The following is a 19,933-nucleotide window of genomic DNA, read 5'->3' on the forward strand; positions in this document are numbered from 1 at the left end:
ACTAAGCAGTCAGAAGCTTGATGGACAGACAGAGAATAGCAGGAGCACAACACCCTTCAGGGAGCATTTTTTCAGGGTTTTGTAGTCCCCTAGCCTCCAACCATGTGCTGCTGCTACTGCCGCATCCTGTTGCCTGCCCGTAATACTTCTGCGTCCTAGGTAGGGAAACAGTAGTCCTTTTTTAGGTGTCTATGCCCGGGTTGGGGGCAAGACTAGTGAGGGTAAGACTAAGGGATGGGATGCGTGCAGCAGCAAAGTGCAAGGTGCAGTTAAGGGTAGCAGGATGTAGGGTGAGTAGGGTACACTTAAGGTGAGTAAAGCAGTTGCTGCAGACAAGCAGGGCTGCCAACTTAAGAAAAAAAATACTGATAATTTCCAAAATTTTTATTGACAACCAAACTTTTTTACTACCATTTGTGTTAAACCCCTAAATTTGAATCAGAGCCTGGCAGAATAAAGGCCTGGCAGAAAGGTTACATTTATATTATGTAAAACATGTCAGTAAAGAAGTGTAAATGTCAGTAAAAATGTTGTAGATTGTCAGCAACAAAATTGTCTTGGGTTGACAACCCTGGGCCTTATCTTGTAAGTATGCTCATAGAACATCTAACAAATACTGGAAGGATAGATTTCAGCACAAAGCATATCATTCCACAGCCTCTTTCATTCACAAACATAGCTGATGGTGGTACCAGCACTGCCTACTTTTCATAGTCCAGAAGTTAAAGTATTCACCCAATAATTAGGAAACTTGTCCCTGAAGGGATTCAATTCTTCAGTTTCCACCATCCAGAAAAGTGCCCTAATCACCAGGCCATAAATGAGACTGAAACCGGAGAGAGGACTTTTTCCATCCATCTCGTTGAAGCTGTGCCACTCTGCAGCTATGACTACAAGATAAGCGGGGTGAGAAAGCAAACAAGAGGGAGCATGTATCAGTGATCCAGGAAGAAAGATGCCCAGCTTGGAGGAGTGTTGTGAATTCTGGTCCTTGCTCTCAGGACTTCTTACAGTGTTTCCAGAGTCACTGGATAAAAGCCACAGACAATGTTGGAAGCAGAGAGAGGAATCCAGGACTCCCTTTAGGGGACTGACCCCATCTCTGAGTTACAGTTAAGCTCCCTCTTCCTTTCTTTCTCTCAAATCTTGCTTTGCTGGTTGGATGGTGGCTCAGTTTCAACAACAGGGATTAGGAGTGCCTCACTAGCCCAGCCCTGCCTCTAGCTTGGTGGTTAGGGTAGCCTCTGTGAAGATGAAAACTGTGGGTTTGAGCCACTTGAGCCTGAGGAGGGCCCCACTTGGTTTTCCCACTTCCTGGGCTAGTGCTACAACTAACAGAGTAGTATGGAAAAGGTAAGGGAGCAGGTAACGGAAGGGGAGCACCTCTTTCTTTAGCCCTGTTTTAAAAAGTGAGCGTGTCATTTATGCCCAAAAAGAGAACTTAGACACTCAAGTCCAGGAGTAGTTTTTGGACTGTGAATCTCAGAAATGTCCATCGCTCAAGGCTATAGGGAGGTGCCCAACTCTAGGAGAGAGGCGACATTTTAGCCACACCCCTCTTTGTTCAGTATTTCTATTGGTTGGTTGACACATTGCCTTGTTCAGTGCTGCTACAAATGCTATTTCTAGAGGACAGGTTCTCCCTGTTGACTGGGTAGGAAATTATCACCCAGGGGACAAGTACCTAAAGCGAGGCACCCCGTATCTAAGTCTCTTTATGGAACTGTCCTTAACTGTAAGTACAGGAATAATCCCATTCAAGATAATTTAACTGTTCATATTCTTAAATGCATTGTTGAACTGGAGCCTGAATACGGGTGGTCCCAGGGTTTCTATTTGAAGTAATAATACACATCATTGCCATTTATTCGTGTATTACACTTGGATGATCTAGCTGTAAATAACTGGCTTGAGCAAACTAGCAGACTCATCTCTTCAGATAAAAACAGTAATTCTCTTGAAACTTTTTTTATATAAATGATTATATTGCTTTTCCTTCTAGATGCCCTTTTTCCAACAAACTTTGCCATAGTGGGTGGATATGGGACAGTGACAAATGTGAATGTGTGGTGGACACACAGCATCCCAACCGAAGAGAAGGTAAATGTAATCATAATAACTGTTGCTTTCTCAGCCTGACAAAGGGTATTTGTACCCAAAAGTTTGCAAAGAAGAATTTTTCCAACTATTTGAGTTGGTCTAATAAAAGATATCAGATTTACCCAAAGAACGTTGTCTGTCGTCATATTAACCGACACTTTTACCATCTGCAACACTGAGAAGGTGCATTAAGATTCTTTTTCACATTAGTTAAGAATTCACTTGGATTCTAAATTACAAGATTGCATTGCCTTATTACTTAATAATAAATCAGTTGAAAACATGTTGAAAACAACTACAATATAATATTACCACATCTCATTTTCTTCTGGTCATTTATTTTTATTAGCCACTGCAATAATGAAGAGTGTTATATTAGAAGGAATTACATTTCTACTCATTTAGGGGCCTTTACAATCAGTAATCCTCATCTACTGATCAATACAAAAATGCTTGTAAGGTTTGGGGTTTTTTTAATTATAAACAAATTGCCAAAAATATTGGCATGTAAACTAGATGCCAAATTCTGCTCTCATACAGTTTATGTATGAAACCCCTCAATGAAATCCGGTGGATCATATAATCTGCAGATTGTCAAATTCTGTTTCCCAGTTCACCTGCCCATTTGGGACTTCAGAGCTTAATCCTGCCTTGATCCTTACTCACATGGGAGTAGCTCTCATAGATCAGACAGGCAGCAAACCAAAACCAAGAGGCCTTGTGCTTCTGAGACACCTCTTTGAAGTAAAATGCTTACTGTGCTTACATCATATGCTGGGCACAGCCGTTACAAGGTTTGTCATCTTCTCCACTAGTGCTCAGCTAGATCTGTGGCTGGTATGTTAGCCATTTCATGTTACCCATGACAAGTACCCAATTCTCACCTCATTCACTCGGGGAGTAGATGTAGAGATTGGGGGGCTTGTTAGATGTTTCACTTTTTGCTGCTTAAATGTTGATCCATGTTAGTGCGAGCTCCAGTTTAGAGCAGTCACACCTTAAAACTAAAAACCTTCTCTGACTGTCCCCCACCTGCATAGCTGTGACTTGCCAATAGAGAGCTGGCAAGCATGGGCCTGACTAGGAGCTACAGCTGTGAGTTGCCATTACAGGGCTGGTGAGCCAGGACATCATTCAATCCCTGCTTAGGTGTGGGTGTCTGAAAGAGGGGTGGGCAGGAACATGAAGTTGTGGGACGGAGTTAGTGGGATGGTTGTGGGTAGTGAAGTGGGAGGTGGTATGGAAATGGGGGTGGGAGAAGGTGGTAAAATAAACCGCTAAAGGACAAAAGAAAAAGATTTTAAAAAGACTTAAGTAAATTAAAGAAGACCTCATGTTTTAATAAATTGGGATTGGGATTGGGATTAGGTTGTGGGAAGTGCTAGTCATGCTTCTTGGGGTGGCTGGAAGGTGGGAGCAGTAAAGGAAGGTGTGTCTGGGGAGCTACTGTCCCTACCCTGGGAAGGAAGCCCCAGCTCATGGGGACCTGATCTGGCCTCCTCTTTTGTTCCCACCCTACCCCTCCAGACTGCACTCCTGGACCCATCTGTGTCCTGCAGTCTGGCTAGCTGGCATATGCTCTGCAGGCTGTTTGCACAGGGTTGTACTCCTGGGGATGGGAAGGTCACACCCCTGGGGGCCGGAAGAGGAATTAGCTTGGTGCCAGAGCCACCCCCTGGGCAGCAGAGTTCAGGAGATTAAAAGTGTCCGCACAGAACAAGAGGGTGGGGGAGGGAACACTGTAACCTGGGATGCTGGAGGACTGCAACTTGGGCAGCTCATCTCTAGGGAATGGCCAGACATTCATGGAATACAAGCTGGGTAACACAGATCAGAGATAAACCTGCCATGGAGTGGTGAAAGTAAACTGCTTAAAGTGTGCTTAAAACTAGTTTCAGGTATTAATATGCAGACAATCCAGAGATTAAAAGCTCTAAGCGCCACCTAAAATTAACGTGTAGCAAGGCCCGCTGGCATGCAAATAAGACCTGAGCCAACTCACTAATGCCAATGGAGCTAAGTATGAGAGTAAGGGTTTGCATTAGCAAGGTCTTGGATAAAAAGTAAATAAAGTTGATGGAGATTATGGCTAGGAATGGTTTCCAAGAAAGCTTTTAACTTGGTACAAAACCATAACCCAAATATTTTTTATGAACTACTTCTATCCTTCCCCTACTCTTGGTGAAAAGACTAGAATCTGTCAAAGAAATCTGTTGAAAAATTTCTATGGGGATAATAAACCAACTCCTATAAGTCTGGAGAATCTTTCATATTCAGAAGTATTAAACTCACCCTAAGCACTGTGTAATATTTACATTCATATAGGGAATAATTTGAACTAGTCAAAATGAGGTTCTTATCAAAACTGTACTTCATGGAAACAGAAAGAAATCTTCTGTCTGTACTATATATAAATTTGCATTCAAGAAATGAATGAATATATCAGCCAAGTCAATAATAAAAGCAAGTTGACAAGTATTTGCTTTTTTGGCCAGAGACCAAAAATATAACTGAATAACTCCATAAACTCTTTTGCCTGGTACAATCTTTTAGAATTAATAGACAAAAACCCAGCATTAGTGATCCTTCAGGGACATTATGTCAACCTGCATCAGATTATTCATCCATCAAGTTTGGTATGTTAGCTGTAGTGGCGAAGTCAGTATTTTAGAGGAAGACCAAAGGAACGCAAATTTATATTACAGCTAACACATAGACATTTGTTCTGTGACCTTGCAATAAAATTAATGTACAGATGTACTGAAGTATGTGTTTTGCTGATGTAGAACAAATATTTCTAATGATAAACAATCATTTTTAAAAAATATGTGCATTTTGGATGTGGCTTGGACAAATTAATTTAAATAAGACTTTGAGGCTAAAGCAAAGAGGGTACTAAACACTAACTAACAATTCAGATATGCTAAGGGTCATAATATCAAGGGAGTGGGCATGGAGAATAGTTTTGTCATGATCCAGGCAGAATCTGTGCATCTTTAAATAATATTTGGTTCTTATTTTCATTTGGGTATTAATTTCCTGGTGCTAAATTAACAGTAATGAAGGCTTCTTTCAAGTAGGAAAGCCTGGGTCTCCCACATATCCTTTCTGCCCACGGAGATCAGAGCTCAGATTTCAGAGGTCATAGACATAGGTTACATTCCACATGCCATAGGTGGTTAAATCCAAGAGTTAATTGTAAAACTGCAGGAAATTACCTTTCCAGTGACACATTATATTCTGTGACCTTTAACCAGGGATGTGCTGCCGACATCTTAAAGGGCTCTCACAAGTGTTCCTGTTTTGCTGTGATAGATCATATGTTGTATGTTAGGATTAACATGTTTGAAGAGTGATCAGGTGCTGAGGAGTACAGTCATTGGGTTTGTTCTTTTACCATTGAAACAAAATGTTTTCTGATTACTATAATCAACAAGGAAAATGTACTGCTTAGTAAATGGATTTAGATTAGCCTATACTTTTTATCTGTGATAACAAATACCCTGATTTGATAGGTAGCATAGAACATTGAGTGTGTGTGTGCATGCACATGCATGTGTAAACTCTAAGACATCCAGGTTTAACTTCCTTCACAATTTTTGCTTTAAACACTTGCTGTTTTGATGTAATCTGGTAGAGCCTGAAAACAAACTTCTAGCAATTCAGAGTCAGGTATATCTAGGGAGATCATCACATGTAGAGATGATTTAGCGGTATCCACTGTGGGTAACTTGATGAGATTGAAAGGAATGATCACAACCATGTCTTTATTTTGGTGGTGGTGGATTTTCACAGAAGGCTTCTGCATTTCACAGGAGTCCCTTCCAGCATATTAACACATAATAGACATGCCATAGACTAGATGCTACCTTCATGTATACATGAATGCATAGTAGTGATTTCAACTGAGGTACTATGTGTATATAGAGGATTGGAATTGATCAAAAGTAGCTTACTGCTCAAAAATTAATCTTTTGTTATAGGACTCCCTCCTCTTGCTGAGCTGGCTATGTGTGGACAACATATGGAATTTGATGAAGATAATTGTGAGTGCATCTGCAAACGGAAATGTCCTATTGATTTCTTTCAAAGTAAAGAGAACTGCAGCTGCTATTTGTGTCAGGAGAGCCAGGAGAGCTGTGCTCAGAAACACAAGATATTTCATGCTGAAAACTGCAGGTAACTGTTCCTTCCCATTCAATTGCACAATACTTACCATGACTGAATATCATGAACAACACGTTCCATTCAGTTAAGCAATGCAGATGATCTTTGAAATTGTCATCCAGGTGCATTCACCAGTTTTTTTCCCTGGGATACAGTCCATTCTTGTTTAGGATATATCTACACTGCTTCCCTGGCACTCACAGGGATGCCTCTCCTGAGCATACCCCACCTACTCATTCCCACTCTGCATGCAATAAAACTAGGAGATATGACATACTAAGGACAATTCGCACTGCTGCTCTCAGTATTCCAGAGGCAGAAATCTTGAACAAGAGCACCCTCAGTGAAACTCTACTGCCTCGTTTCTGGTTTGGCATGTGCAGAGTAGGAGTAGGTCTACATGGCCTACTTGAGAGTAGGACTGCTGGAGAAGTAGTACAGATATATTTTTCATGATTAAAGCAGAGGGCAGAGAGTCAGAACCTGTAGGTTCTACTTTACCATGGATGGACTGTGAGACCCTGGATGAGTTACCTGACTCATAATACTTACAGTATTTACCTTGGAGAATGGTGGGAGGTTTGTTTAATTTATGTGCTTTGAGATCTTTGGAGAAAAGGTGCTATTTAAACACAAACCCTTTTTTTTTGCCATAGTAAATGAATACATTTTTATCTATATTTTAGCTAGAGAGACTATAAGGCACAAAGGATATGAAGTGGGATATGGAGCTTTCCATTTTTAGGTATTCAAATTCAGTCCACGTCACTTGTATTGTTGGTTGTTACAATCTGAGCGCTGGTACGTGGCCTTTGGGAAACCAGCTAAGTCTAATTCATAGTGAACAGGTCATGTGTTGAAAATATCATCATATATACATATACATACACATACATCCATACATGCATATATATATATATATATATATATATATATATATATATATATATAGCACTGCACTGAGTAAACATATTTATGCACTGCCCTATCACAGATTCAAGGGCTGAATGGGAATAGAAATTGACTAGTCTTTCATACAGACTGATGGTCCCTCTAGGACCTAGGTCTAGAGTCTAGGTCATGGCTAAGGCATGCTGTGGCAACATAGGGAAGTTTGCACTGCCTGTGTTGTACCTATCTTGACTCATGAATAAGTAGAGCATTTATGTCTTCAGTTATATCCCTCTTACATCATTCAGAAGCACGTAACATGATTTCAGTAATAGTCAACTAGCAGCCACCTGCTATCCTGAGGGAAGTTCAGGAGGACAGGACAGGGACTCCTAGCTCTACACCATCACTACCTGCCTTCTGAGACCTCATGGCAAGCTCCTCTTTTGGAAGTCTGTGGAATGAAGAGTCTGCAGGATTTAGAGTCCAAAAGGTGATGAAGCAAGGAAACACTCACTATCTTCAGTATTGTGCCCTGCTGGCACCATAGAACATGAGAATCTGATTGGAAATCATGTTGCTCTTAAATCACAATACCTTGGGACACTCTCAGGCTGCTGCTGTGAAAATGTGCAGAAATTTGGAAAATAGTAAGACATATTGTTAGTGTGAAGGTACCCAATGAACCAACGTGGAATGAGCAGTCTTCCATACAGATGTCTCTGTGCATCTCAGGCAGTGACTCTCAACCGGGATGCTGTAGCAACATTAAGTATACAAATATGATTCACAAGATAAACCTAGAGATTTCAAATAGGAGTCCACAGTGTTAAAAACATTCTGACTTGTCTTTCTGAGTTCTTTGTAACAAGAGAATTGCTCTATTATTTTTTCTGTAGTGAAAAAACAGTGAAAACTAAGAACTAGTTTTTTCTGAGGGGTGCCTTGTGTCTAACAAAGTTGACAACTCTAATTTAAGGTTTCACTTTGCATGGAGATACTGAATCTTTCCAGTCCATGACCTCCTAAACTTCCCTCAAATGAGAGCATGTCATTTGGGGTTAATAAGCTAAGATGCTAAAAACTATGAAGAATGTAAAAGCAGAGTGTTATCATGTTTCTATTTCTTTCCCTCTCTATCTTGTCAAACAGCTGTGAAGACAGGTGCCCATCCCAACCCAGAATGTGCCCAACTGCAAAGCCAGTATGTTCAAGGCACTGTCGCTGTCCAAAGGAGAAGAGAGGCTCTCATGGATCCCAAAGCAAAGAAAATCCTTGATCAAGCTTGCCTTACCCTTCTTTCCCAACAATACACTGCTTTGCAAAGTAGCTGTCACTGACCTTTAAATCATTAGTAAACATGGACATCTTCCACTTTATTGGCAGAAGAATGAACCCTGTCTGCATTTATTTATTAGATTAATCACTAACTGTTAGTAGATCCTCTGGGTCATTGGCAGCCATCCTGTAATGGATAACTATAGTAGAAGGATTACCGGCTGTAGAAGAGGAACAGTGGTAAGAGCCAACTCAACATTGTAATATGGAGGATGAAATTGGTAAAAGGGTGACAGCCATCATCCAGTTATATAAAAATTCAAACTAAATAGACTTAGTCTCTCAATCCCTTGCTAATGCAAACCTCTGTTGAAATATTCTTCAAAACTTCAGTGTACAGGATTGGATTCTCACATGTTCAACACTGACTTATTTGATCTACTGTCCAGCTTTGATTATCATTTTAAATTTATTTTCAACTACTGTCAGATGTGCCATATTTAAATGTATATAAGAAAATAAATACATCAGTTATTCAATCCATATATTATCTGATGTCATTTCAAATAAATGCAAAACAGAACAACAACAATAACCACACACACACATACACACACACACACACACAGACAAAATTAAAACCAAGGACACCCCATAAAAGGTGAAGCTATTCTCTCACAGCCCCTTGCATCAAAGGTGTTTTAGTTCAAAAGTGTACCGCCCCCATTTTCCCAGTGCTGATGCACATTTCACCATTTATACAAATGCATGCAATGCAGCACCAAGCATGTCAGCTTGCATATGGACATGCTGGATCTCCGGTGCATCGCAGGACAAAAAGGTATATGTATAAATGCCCTGCTTCCAGAGTTCTCTGCTTGCTGTGGAACGGATATTTATATGCAGATATAGTACATTAATATTCAGCCCATTAAGCTATAAGGTATGTTGCGGTAGACTTATCTCAGCTTCTGCTGAAGCTGTTCCACTTTGCATAACATACTTAAAATAGCCACTAAAGCCTTAAGCACCAAGTCAGGGAGTCTTGCTCACTCCTCTCTCTGGCTCAGTGAATATGTCCATATTTTAGATAAGGTGGAACAGCTTCAACCTGACAGAAAGAGAGCAACCTGCCCCAAAGTAAAGGCACTTCCCTAAGGAAGAAGGGGAAGAAAGTTGGGCTAAATTTACTGCTCCAAAATGAGCAGAGAAGGAAGAACTTAAGCTGGGTCTCCCATTGCCCAGGTGACTCCTCTTACTACTCGGATTTTGGGTATAAAGTCATGCCCTTACTTCCTCTTCCACTTTTTGTGATGAAGGACTTGGTTTAGGCAACTAATTCCATGAGAATGTTCATAGTTATAAATCCTAAGAGGAGGAAGGGAAATCTGTACCATTCACTTAGGCACTTGTTACTTTAGGTGGATGGAGCAGAGGCCTCACCCTCCTGCCTAGTGTTCTGTACAGGTTACCATAAGCAGCATCGTGCTTAGCTTGCTGGCTTCTAAGAGTTCCCTTCTGAGGTGCCTAATGCTCCCCATGCACTGTATATAGAGTCTAGGTCCCTAACTCAGGGCAGAGGAGTCAATTTGGTAGTACAGTGTGTCTAAAGTCAAATGTTTCAGAGCTGAACCTAAGCATCCTTTGTGGGGAGAAGAGGAAAACTAACCCTTCCTAGTGTCAAGAGACACTCTTTCATGTCTTCTCAGATGCCAAAAATTCTGCTCAGTCACCACAAACTACAACTGCCCCAACCACCTTGTGAAATACTATGTGGTTTTGCTATAAAAATCTTTGGCAAAATGAAAGGCTGTAGTCAACATAAAATAAATTGACATTCCCAATAAACGATACTTTTAATTACCGTATTTATTCAAATAGAAGATAGCCCTGATTATAAGATGCCCCCACAATAATTAGATTCTATATACGGAAAATGTATAACTTTGTTGAAGGTTTGTCTTGAATTTGTGTCCCCACTACTACTATAGTAGGGAAAATAAATCTGGGGGATCAGGTAGGCCCTTTGTTCTCTGCTTCCCCCAGCTTTTCCCCCTGTCAGCCTCTATCCCCTCTCTCTGCTCTGTCAGAATTTGCTCTTCCTAAGCACATAGAAGTAAGGAACAAATTTCAAAACAATAACTTTGAAATTAAACATAGCTGTAGCAATTTGCATATAGTTTCCATAGACTTAGTTCATCCAGAATTGATGCATGTTACATTATTTTTTAAACTGCTGCAAGTTTTAGCATATAAACACACTTTCAAACAACATTTTTTCACCTACTTATATATAGTACAAACTATGCATGATATTAGTGCAAAGCCAAAAGGCTCATGATTTACCATGTAGTTCATTAGATTGGGCCCAATCAGAGTCAACAGCATTTCAAGCCATGGTGACACCACAGCTCAGCACTACTCAGTATGTGTGTATACTCCAGAAACCCCACACAAAGGAATCATGTTCTAATTAGCATCGCACTCATGACTGGAACTGGGGCACTCCAAAAATTTATATGTGGATGAGTAGGATAACTATATATTCTGCATTGCCCAGATAGTCCCAGGTTTTGGAGGCTGGATCTAGCCAGCTGGGGAAAATTAAAATGAACAGGAACAGGGCATGAAGGCAGAAAGGGGAGAAACAGAGCAGCAGGAGCTGTGAAGTAAGAAGTCTCATTAACATGAATTGTTTCTTCACAGGTGAGTGTTAACACCTATGAAGTAAAGAAAGCTGGTCATTAATGGGCTTGCTGATGGCGGCATTCTAGTGGCCTATGAAGCGCACCCTTGAAGTCCCTTAATGCTTCACTTCTATCTTTTGTCTTGTATCCCTCCTTTACTCATTTGCCATGTCTTGATGTAAATATTATTTAGATATTCTTACAAGCAGGAGACTGCTTGTTGTACTTCTGTGTTGGGGTTTTCAGCCACCACAGGCTTTTCCCCCTGTCTTTCTCTAGCTAGGCCTACTAGCTCAAACCCACCAGGTAGGTTTTGACTCGGAGGCTCTAGCTCTTTAATCCTCTCTGGGCCCATGGCCCTCCTTTTGCTTTCAGTATAGAGCCGCACCTTCTGGCCTCCTTTTACCCTGTGCCCCTGGATACCAAGATGTTGGGTCTTCTGCCTCTTCAGGCTTGGCCCTTTCTTATAGCTTGGGCTACTAGCCAAGATCCCCCCACTGGGACCCGACTTCAAAGTCCTACAGCAAGCTCTGGGCTACTGACCCTATACAAACACACCCCCTAGTGCACTAGGTCCTTTGGCCTTTTATGACTGTGCACCAAGGTGTTAATGAAGCCTCCTCCTCTCCTACAGCCTTGACCACAAACCACTGGTCTATCAGTCAAAATACAAACATCAAGTCCATGGGCTATAACCACAAAAAATAACAATTAAATAAGGCAGTATGCCAGCTTGTTTTTTCATGGCTCTGTGCTCCTGCTTCCCACCATCTGTTACACCTCTTCTTTTGTGGCTGTCGCAGCTTCTCTGGGAGTACATCAGGAGTTCCCCTACAGCAGGTGGACAGGCAGACAAGCATCTCTGTGCAGCTCTTATGCACAAAATCCTTCCACGCTGGCTGTTGCCAGAGAACAGCCACCAAGCCCAGGGTTTTTATAGTTCTTGCCTGCCCCCATCTGGTCACCTGACTAGCCAGCAAGGCTCAACTTTTAACCCCTACCCTGCCAGCAGGCTGTGCCTGGAAAGTTCTGGTCTTAAAGGGACCAGCCTGCTTTCTGGTAAAAGGGCTATGATTCCCTGTTACAGGCCCCATTTGCTGATGTTTGCCAGACATTTAAGGCTGAAAGAAACAAGAGTAATTGAAAATGGAAAAGAAAGACACAGCTTAGCGGCAGGAGTGAAGAAGTCAACATGTATGCAATGTAGTGGCTCACCATGACTTGAAAGAGAGTCAGTGGTGAAGGGCACTGTGCTTAATAGGCACTGTCATATGTCTTATTTAGATGGGCTACACTAATCTATCCTTGTGGTAGGTTCTCATCAGCATTTTTTGGTCTCTTGGGTTAAGATCAAGTGATCAGCTAAAAGCCTGATCAATGCCTTAAGGGCAGAGATAGGAATCAATGGAGCATTGAGGTGTAAGAAGCAGAGAAGGGAAACCTGAGCTCAAAACAATGGCATTTGTGCCAACCAACCAGGAGGTGAAAAGTGAAATGAAGATCATAAAAGGAAGTCTAAAGACAGATGGAGAAGATAGATGATAAAGAAGATGGGAGGAACAGCAGAAGTAGCAAAAGTGACAGAGGCACAGTAGGGACAGGGAGAGGAGCAGGGCCAGAGGGAAAATAAGAGCAAAGGAGAATGGGAGATACAGCAGGAACAGCAGGAGAAGGTATGTCAAATGAGCCAGAAAGTGGCAGGAACATGATGAAATGGCAGCCCACCAGGAGCAGCATGATGGGAAGATACAGAAGATTAACTGAGAGATACCAGGGAGGATCAGAAACTTTGGATAGAAGCAATATCAATCAGTGACGGGATGCAAATGAGATCAACAATGACCAGATATGAGTTCATGGAAAAGGCAATGTTTGAGATGTTCTGCCTGCAGCTCTAATATCTCACCAGCCTGATTGCTTTTCAAAATGGAAAGACTTGGGAGTTTACTTGCTGAAACAGTGAATAGTATGAAAATTTTTGGAAGAAACATACAGAGGAATGTGGGAGGGAGAAATTAAGAGGGATAAAGTTTATAGCAGAGGAAAAGTCAAGGAAATTAGTGATTATAGTAAGAATGTATATGGATTTATTAAAGGCAGAAGACACAGAAAGGTGGATGGAATTGCATGTGCAAAGCGTAATGTGTGTAGACAAGGTGCAGGGCAGATATGGTATTTGGATGGGGTTATGGAGGGCATGAGTTGTGTTGAGAGCCCATAAGTGGAGTCCAGGCAGGGTGCAGCACCTTCCATTCATGATCCAGCTGGGGCCCCACTGGGTTTTTATAATATACCATAGGGAACCAAAGCAATGCAGCAAATGTGGCAAGGAGGGGCACCTTTCTGCACTCTATCTCCTCATAGTGTGTTACAGATGTGAAAGGAATGGGCATAGAGCTGCAAAGTGCCATGGGTCTCTTAAATGCACTAGGTGTGAGGAGGGACACTTATTCTACAGGTGTCCCAAAGCCTATGCAAGCAAGGTCAGAACCCTGAGGAACAACTTAAATCAGAAAGGGACAGTGGGGGAAAATAGGGTAAGTGTAGAAATGGTAGACAAGATGCTGTTTCAAAGAGGAAAGGAGAAAGAGGGGAGTGTAATATCTGTAACTGAGGAAGCTCAAGAAGAAACAAGAGAAAAAGGGGAGGGGACAGCAGGAGAGAGCCCAGACATGGAAGTGGGAAAAAGAGAGAAAGAAGAAATCAAACAAGCAGAAGAAATGAAGGTGGAACAAATAAAGAGCCTGGGAGTCAGGGATGGAAAAGGAAGAAAATGCAGGGGAAGAAAATCAAGAAAAAAGAAACTCGAAACTGGGGGGAATGAGTCTGATTCAGAGCCAGAGAGCAGCTTCCCACCATTTATTCCCCTGGGCTCTAGACCAGAGTGGTGAGCTGAAGGCAGGTAGTGGTGGGTAGATGGGAAAAGGGAAGCCTTCCTGAATGCAAAGGCAGTCAGGCAAGCTTGCAAAAACAATAGGCATGAGAGTGTGGGAGGGGGAGGAGTCCACCATGGTAAGCAGCTTCACTGGTGAACCTTAAAAATCCTTTTAAGGGACAGGTGCACTGTTTTTAAAACTAGCACAATGGAAGTGATAATTAGCTTCTATTAATGTCAGGAACGTACTAACAATGAAAAGATGAGAACAATGTTAAAACAAATAAGGGCAGACATCATCTGCCTACCAGGATATGAGATACTGAGGGAAAGGGATTATAAACACTTTGAGAATAGATGAAAATGGGGACCATCTCGGTAGTCAGGGACAAATGAAAGTAAAGCGGCTAGAGTGGCAATACTATTCAAGACCCCAGAGGTGAAAGCGAAACAGGTGGAAGACATCATCAATGGCAGACCAAAATTCCAGAATATAACACATGAAGACCAAGTATGCACAGCACCAGGTAGAAAAATTGATGCATGCCAGAGTATTATTTGCACTGTTGGCTACAGCATTACACTGCCAACGCATGTTCATACTATGGTCTATTATTACACCTTGGTCCTTTTCATTCGTAGTGCTGGTGAGATTGGCATTACCAAGCCTGTATGTCTGTAGGGGATTGTTCATCCCCAAATGGAGCACTCTACATTTCTCAATGTTGAACTTTATCTGGTTCTGATCCACCCAACTTGCCATCCTGTCTAGGTCCACCTGTATCTGCAGCCTATCTTACAGATACAGGCGGACCTAGAGTGACCACACTTCCCCATAACTTGGTGTCATCCGCAAACTTGGCCAACGAGCTCTTCACCCCCACATCCAAATCATTGATGAAGTTATGGGGCAGTGTGGTCACTCTAGGTCTGCCTGTATCTGCAAGAAAGGCTGCAGATACAGGTGGACCTAGATAGGCTGGCACCTGCCCATGATGAATCCTATGTTCTGCAAGCCTAGTGCATGTAGCCTCCTTAATGAATTTTTCCAGGATTCTCCCTGGGATAGAAGTTAGGCTAATTGGCCTATAGTTACCCAGGTCCTCCCTTCTCACCTTCTTGAAGATGGGCACAACATTGGCCCTCTTCCAGTCCTCAGGGACCTCTTCAGAGTACCATGAGTTTTGGAAGAGTTTTGTCAGGGGTTCGATGATGACTTCAGCCAGCATCTTTAGCAGTCTTGGATGAAGTTCATCTGGTCCTGCTGACTTAAATATGTCTATTTTTTTTAATTGATCACACAGCAGTTTTATGGCAATAATAGAAAGGCGATCATTCTTACCCTGTTCATTCTGTACCCTATCTGGCGTGATTTTCCCCTTGGCCTGGTGAAACACTAAAACAAGGTAGTTATTCAGGAGTTCAGTTTTCTCCTGAGTGCCAGTAACCAGCTGTCCTGAGTTGCTGACCAGTGCCCCCACACTCCCATTTGTTTTCCTCCTGTTCTCTATGTAACTAAAGAAGGACTTCTTGTTGTCCTTGATTCGCGGTGATACCTCTTTCCTGGTGATACCTCTTTCATATTTGTGGATCAGGCATTCAGTTATTATATGTTCCATGGTCTGGGTGACCACAGTCACACACAGGAGAGTTCTTAATTTTCCTTTTGTGCATCAGGTATCCACATCTCTCATGGTTTGTGCAGATATGGTTTAGAGATGCCCATGAGTGTCATGGGAGAGCAAAACCAAAAACCTTCTGTGTTGGATCTATCGCAAGAAGTTTATTTAAGACTTCTTGTGAACTCCATTTGGTTTTCCAAGCTTTATCAGGGTTGAAATCACAATGTTGAAGCTTTAGTGCGTGGATCCAGAAGGGCTTACATGGCAGAAGGATAAGTGAAGGAGGTGTGGGGAGTGGTAGCAGGTAAAGAACTAAAAGGGGAACATGCTGACCTTGCATGGATGATTCTAAGAAATATCTTGCCAGTGAGAAAGGTGTGACACAGATGGGGCTTGATGAGCTCATCAAGATGCCCAAGAGCGAGGTGCAGGGAAGAAGAAATTGTGGGACATATTTTGGGAGTGTGCATATGCAAAGTGGGTGTGGGAAAGAAGCCACTGCTTTCTGTGAGTCACCAAAATAAACCTGTTGCTAGCATGGGAGATGATACAATATGGACTCGTACCGAAGGGACTGGATGAAGCATTATTAAGGACTTTATTAGCATGTGTTAAAACTAGTTTATGGAAAGTAAGAAACCTCTGGGTAGGGCCATCCCGGAGTGGGGATGAGGGTGTGTGAATTGGGGCAACTGCCCTGGACCCTGCACTTTGGGGAGCTCCATGGAGCCAGGCTGTCTTCATGTCCGACTGCTCACCACCTCTCCCTGCCCCCACCACTGCTGCTATGTCCGGGCCCCAAACAGGCCAATTTGCTCCGGGCCTCGCACCCTGGTACAGTTGTCTTTGTCTCTATATTTTTAAGGAGTTGGCTTTCACTGAAAGAGAGTGCCTGGAGATGGGGCAGCATGGACTGAAATACTACATAGATTGGAACAAGGAAAAGATCAGAGAGGAAGAGGCAGAGAAGAAGTGGAGGAAAAAGGACTGGACATACTTGTTTCACTGAACCAACAGAGAGGACTGATAGGAGGGGCAGAGAAGTGGTTACTGAGGTAACAGTTTTTCATGGTGTTTTACTGAAGAAAAAGCATTCTGTAAGGTTTTTTTGTGGGATATTAGTGTATGTTGTTTAATATGTGTAGTTGTATGTTTGTGGATAAGTAGCTGTTTTTGCAACGTGTGTTTTGTTAAAACAAGGACACTCAATATGTGAGTGTTGCAAGTGTAGGGTGATAAGTATATTTTTAATAAAATTTGTAAATAATAAAAAAGGTTCCCATCACCATGTTTGCTGCATATGGACCATGTGTTTTACAGTCATGTTAAGTGTTGGCTGCATTTCATCAACTTCATAGTTGGCTTCCATTGCTGAGCACATGCTGCGTTTGGCAGCAATTTAATAATAGATAATGTATTTAGTGAGAATTGCTTGTATGCAACTATAAGATAAACGGTTTTTTTCCCTGATGCCAATTATGGTAAAAAACCTTGTCTTGTATTTGAGTAAATACAGTAATATAATTAATTAAAGCTCCCTAAAAGTAGCTGAACCTGTGTAGAATTTCTAGTTTGCTATCAAAGGTACCACAAAAGCCAGCTGATATAGCTGAAGGTATAAGGTTCATCTGTTCTGATCAAAACATAAAAATGTTGGATCAGTAGAGGAAAATTTCATCAACAACTGTAGCTTGTCTTGAACATAGAAATGGAGCCTGCTTCTGATGATGTTCAGTAACAAAATAATGCAGGAATGGTGAATGTATCTGAATATTTATCTATTTTGCCTTCAGTAGCATCTTTTTAAATGATTAGAACCAATCCTGTAATGATTTATGCACACATTTGTTTTACCTAGTCTGAGTAACTCCACTGTACAAAGTTATGACTATGCATAAGAACAGTAGGATCACCTTCCTTTCCCCCCGTTTCTCAAACTATCACTCACTAGTGGAATATACATAGCAAGTTTAATAATATGAACTAGGTTTCTTTCTTGTCTGAGGCAGATATAGTTGCCAAGATCTAACAGAGCTGTAAGAGTAATAAAAAACCATGCACCCAAGCCTGTGGGGCACCTGCAGACTGTCCTAGAACAGGAATGGAAAATATATGGCCTGTAGGCCAGATCCAGCTTGGGGAGTCAGGTGAGTTGGACACCATTGACCTAGAAGGCACCGATGGCACATTCATCATATGCCATCAGTGCCTTACCTTAGGTTCCTGTTGGGGACGAGGATAGATTTAACTGGACTCTTTGTTGGAAGATATACTCCATCATCCTGCATCCTAATCATCCATTTTTTGGATGTTACTAGATTACTACTGTCCTTGCAGCACAGAGGAGTTGCAAGTGATTTATTCTATAGTAAGTTCTTATCCTGGCAAACTTTCTGCTTCTGGAAGCTGTCTTTTTCCATGTTACTATCCTTTAGGACAAACTGCATGTACTGGATATTTCTAACATTCCCCAAAACAACAGGAAGTGAAAAAGATGAAGAGTTGAAGTAACACTGCAAATGCCAACACCCTGTGATGTTCCTGATTCCCCAAGAAGGTCACTGTGTTTTTAACATCACAACATAGGCCATAAATTCTCCATGTGAAAAACAATGGCTAAGGAAATTCTGACACTGGCCCTTTTTTACAAATGGCACCACAAGCATCTATGAAGCAGATATGTAACAATTAGAATTTCATGAAGATTTATACAAAATCCTAGGGTCGATTTTCTATGAAAGATGCTAGAAATTATGTGTTTTGAAATTTTCAATGTACTTTTAAAAATAAATGTTTTATACCACTTTTCATACCAATATATTAGAAATTGCATTATGGATTTAAAACATTGGATATTTAGGCATTGGATATTTATAACAATGCAGAAGACTTAAGTGAGGGAAATAAAATAGGTGACAAATCTGTATTTTGACTGATGTCATTAGCTCTTGAGTTATGACTAAAATGACTTTCACTGTAAAAAAGGTTGCTAGAATGGAGAAACAGCTTTGTTTGAAATGTGACATGCCCCTTATTTCTGTGTTCAGTTTGAATGACTTTTTAAACATATGGACATAATATACATATTTCATAACCTAAGAATGCTTCAGTTTCCTCTTACAGTACTCTTAATTTTTATATGATGAGCAGGGATCTGGGTTTTCTGTTTCTCATGGGAAAACGGAGAAAAACACGGATTTCCCACTTTACCCAAGGAAAACTCAGATTTCTCATTTTAAACAGAGAAAATGATGGATTTTGCACTTTTGCAAGACTGCGGGGGGGGGGGGGGGAGGGATAAGGGGGAGGGGAGGAGGGTGGTCAGGCAGGGGGCACCGTGTGCATTTATATGCACATAGCTGCCAGGCAGTTCCCACAGGTAAGTCTGGGTGGGAGAGATTGAGGCCCCCATAGGGAAGCAGTAATTGGGCAGGGCTGGGGCTGGGGCTGGGCCTGGGGCTGCTGCCCAGCTAGGAAGGGCTGTGGGCTTGGGGGTCGGAGCTACTGTGCATGACCACAGGGCCCCAGTGGGGAGTGAGGCAGAGCCATGGGCAGCTTGTCTGGGGGTGTGGGGTCTGGGGCTGGCTCCCCGCTGCTGCTTACAGTCCTGGGGGGCAAGGGGGGACCTGTGCCCCCCAGATCTATGTACAGGGCAGGGGCGGGAGTGGGCTGCCTGATGCAGGCTCGGGCTTCCCAACCTGCTGCCCTCCCCTGGGGCCTCCAGTGCATCCCAGCATGGCAGGGCAGTACAGGGCTGCATGAGGAAGCTCCTACAGGCAGCGGGGAGGAAGAGGGAAGGGAGAGGGGAAAGCAGGGGCAGAGGGAGTCGGGGTCCACACTTTACACCGCTGCAGTGGCCTCTGCCTCCTGCGGGTGGGAGCTAGGGCTCAGGTGTTGCTGTGTGGGGCAGGGGACTGTGGACCCAGGCAGGGGGCTGTAGGTGGGGCGAGGGGCACCAGCAAGGGTTGTGGGGGGGAGTAAGGGGCACCAGCAGAGCTGGGGGGGCTGTGGCTTTGGGGTGACGGGCCTGGACCTCCATTCTGTTAGCTACGGGGGCAGGGCGAGCTCTGATTTTCCATGATAAAAACTCAAAATCAAAAACCAAAATGTATAGGTATTTAGAATTTATTTTATTATAGTGATTGAGGCACTAGCAGGCTTCCAAATGGCTTTAAAATTGTAAATGTATCTAGAAAACATTGTATTCAACTAGTATCTCTATATATAGCAGCCTTTCATTTTAACCATAGATTTTTGGGTTTTTATCAGAGAATTTGCAATTTTTTATCAGGGAAAACTAGGATCCCTGATAA

At 42.3% G+C, this 19,933-nt stretch overlaps 1 protein-coding gene across 2 annotated transcripts in view; it reads left to right on the plus strand.

Annotated features, from left to right (window-relative positions):
* Positions 1-18,722, plus strand: part of VEGFD (vascular endothelial growth factor D) — a 51,276-nt gene extending 32,554 nt beyond the window's left edge. The window contains exons 5-7 of one of the 2 annotated variants that reach the window (XM_019495107.2): positions 2,003-2,100; positions 6,084-6,279; positions 16,486-18,722. In XM_019495107.2, the coding sequence (XP_019350652.1) occupies positions 2,003-2,100; positions 6,084-6,279; positions 16,486-16,537 (346 nt within the window). In that variant the 3' untranslated portion in view covers positions 16,538-18,722. Of the gene's footprint in view, positions 1-2,002; positions 2,101-6,083; positions 6,280-8,310; positions 8,980-16,485 lie in introns of those variants that run through there. The other variant, XM_006261078.4, reaches the window with a different exon arrangement.
* Positions 18,723-19,933: the final 1,211 nt, after the last annotated feature.

The sequence above is a fragment of the Alligator mississippiensis genome, chromosome 1 (genome assembly GCF_030867095.1).
Source record: "Alligator mississippiensis isolate rAllMis1 chromosome 1, rAllMis1, whole genome shotgun sequence".
NCBI lineage: Eukaryota > Metazoa > Chordata > Crocodylia > Alligatoridae > Alligator > Alligator mississippiensis.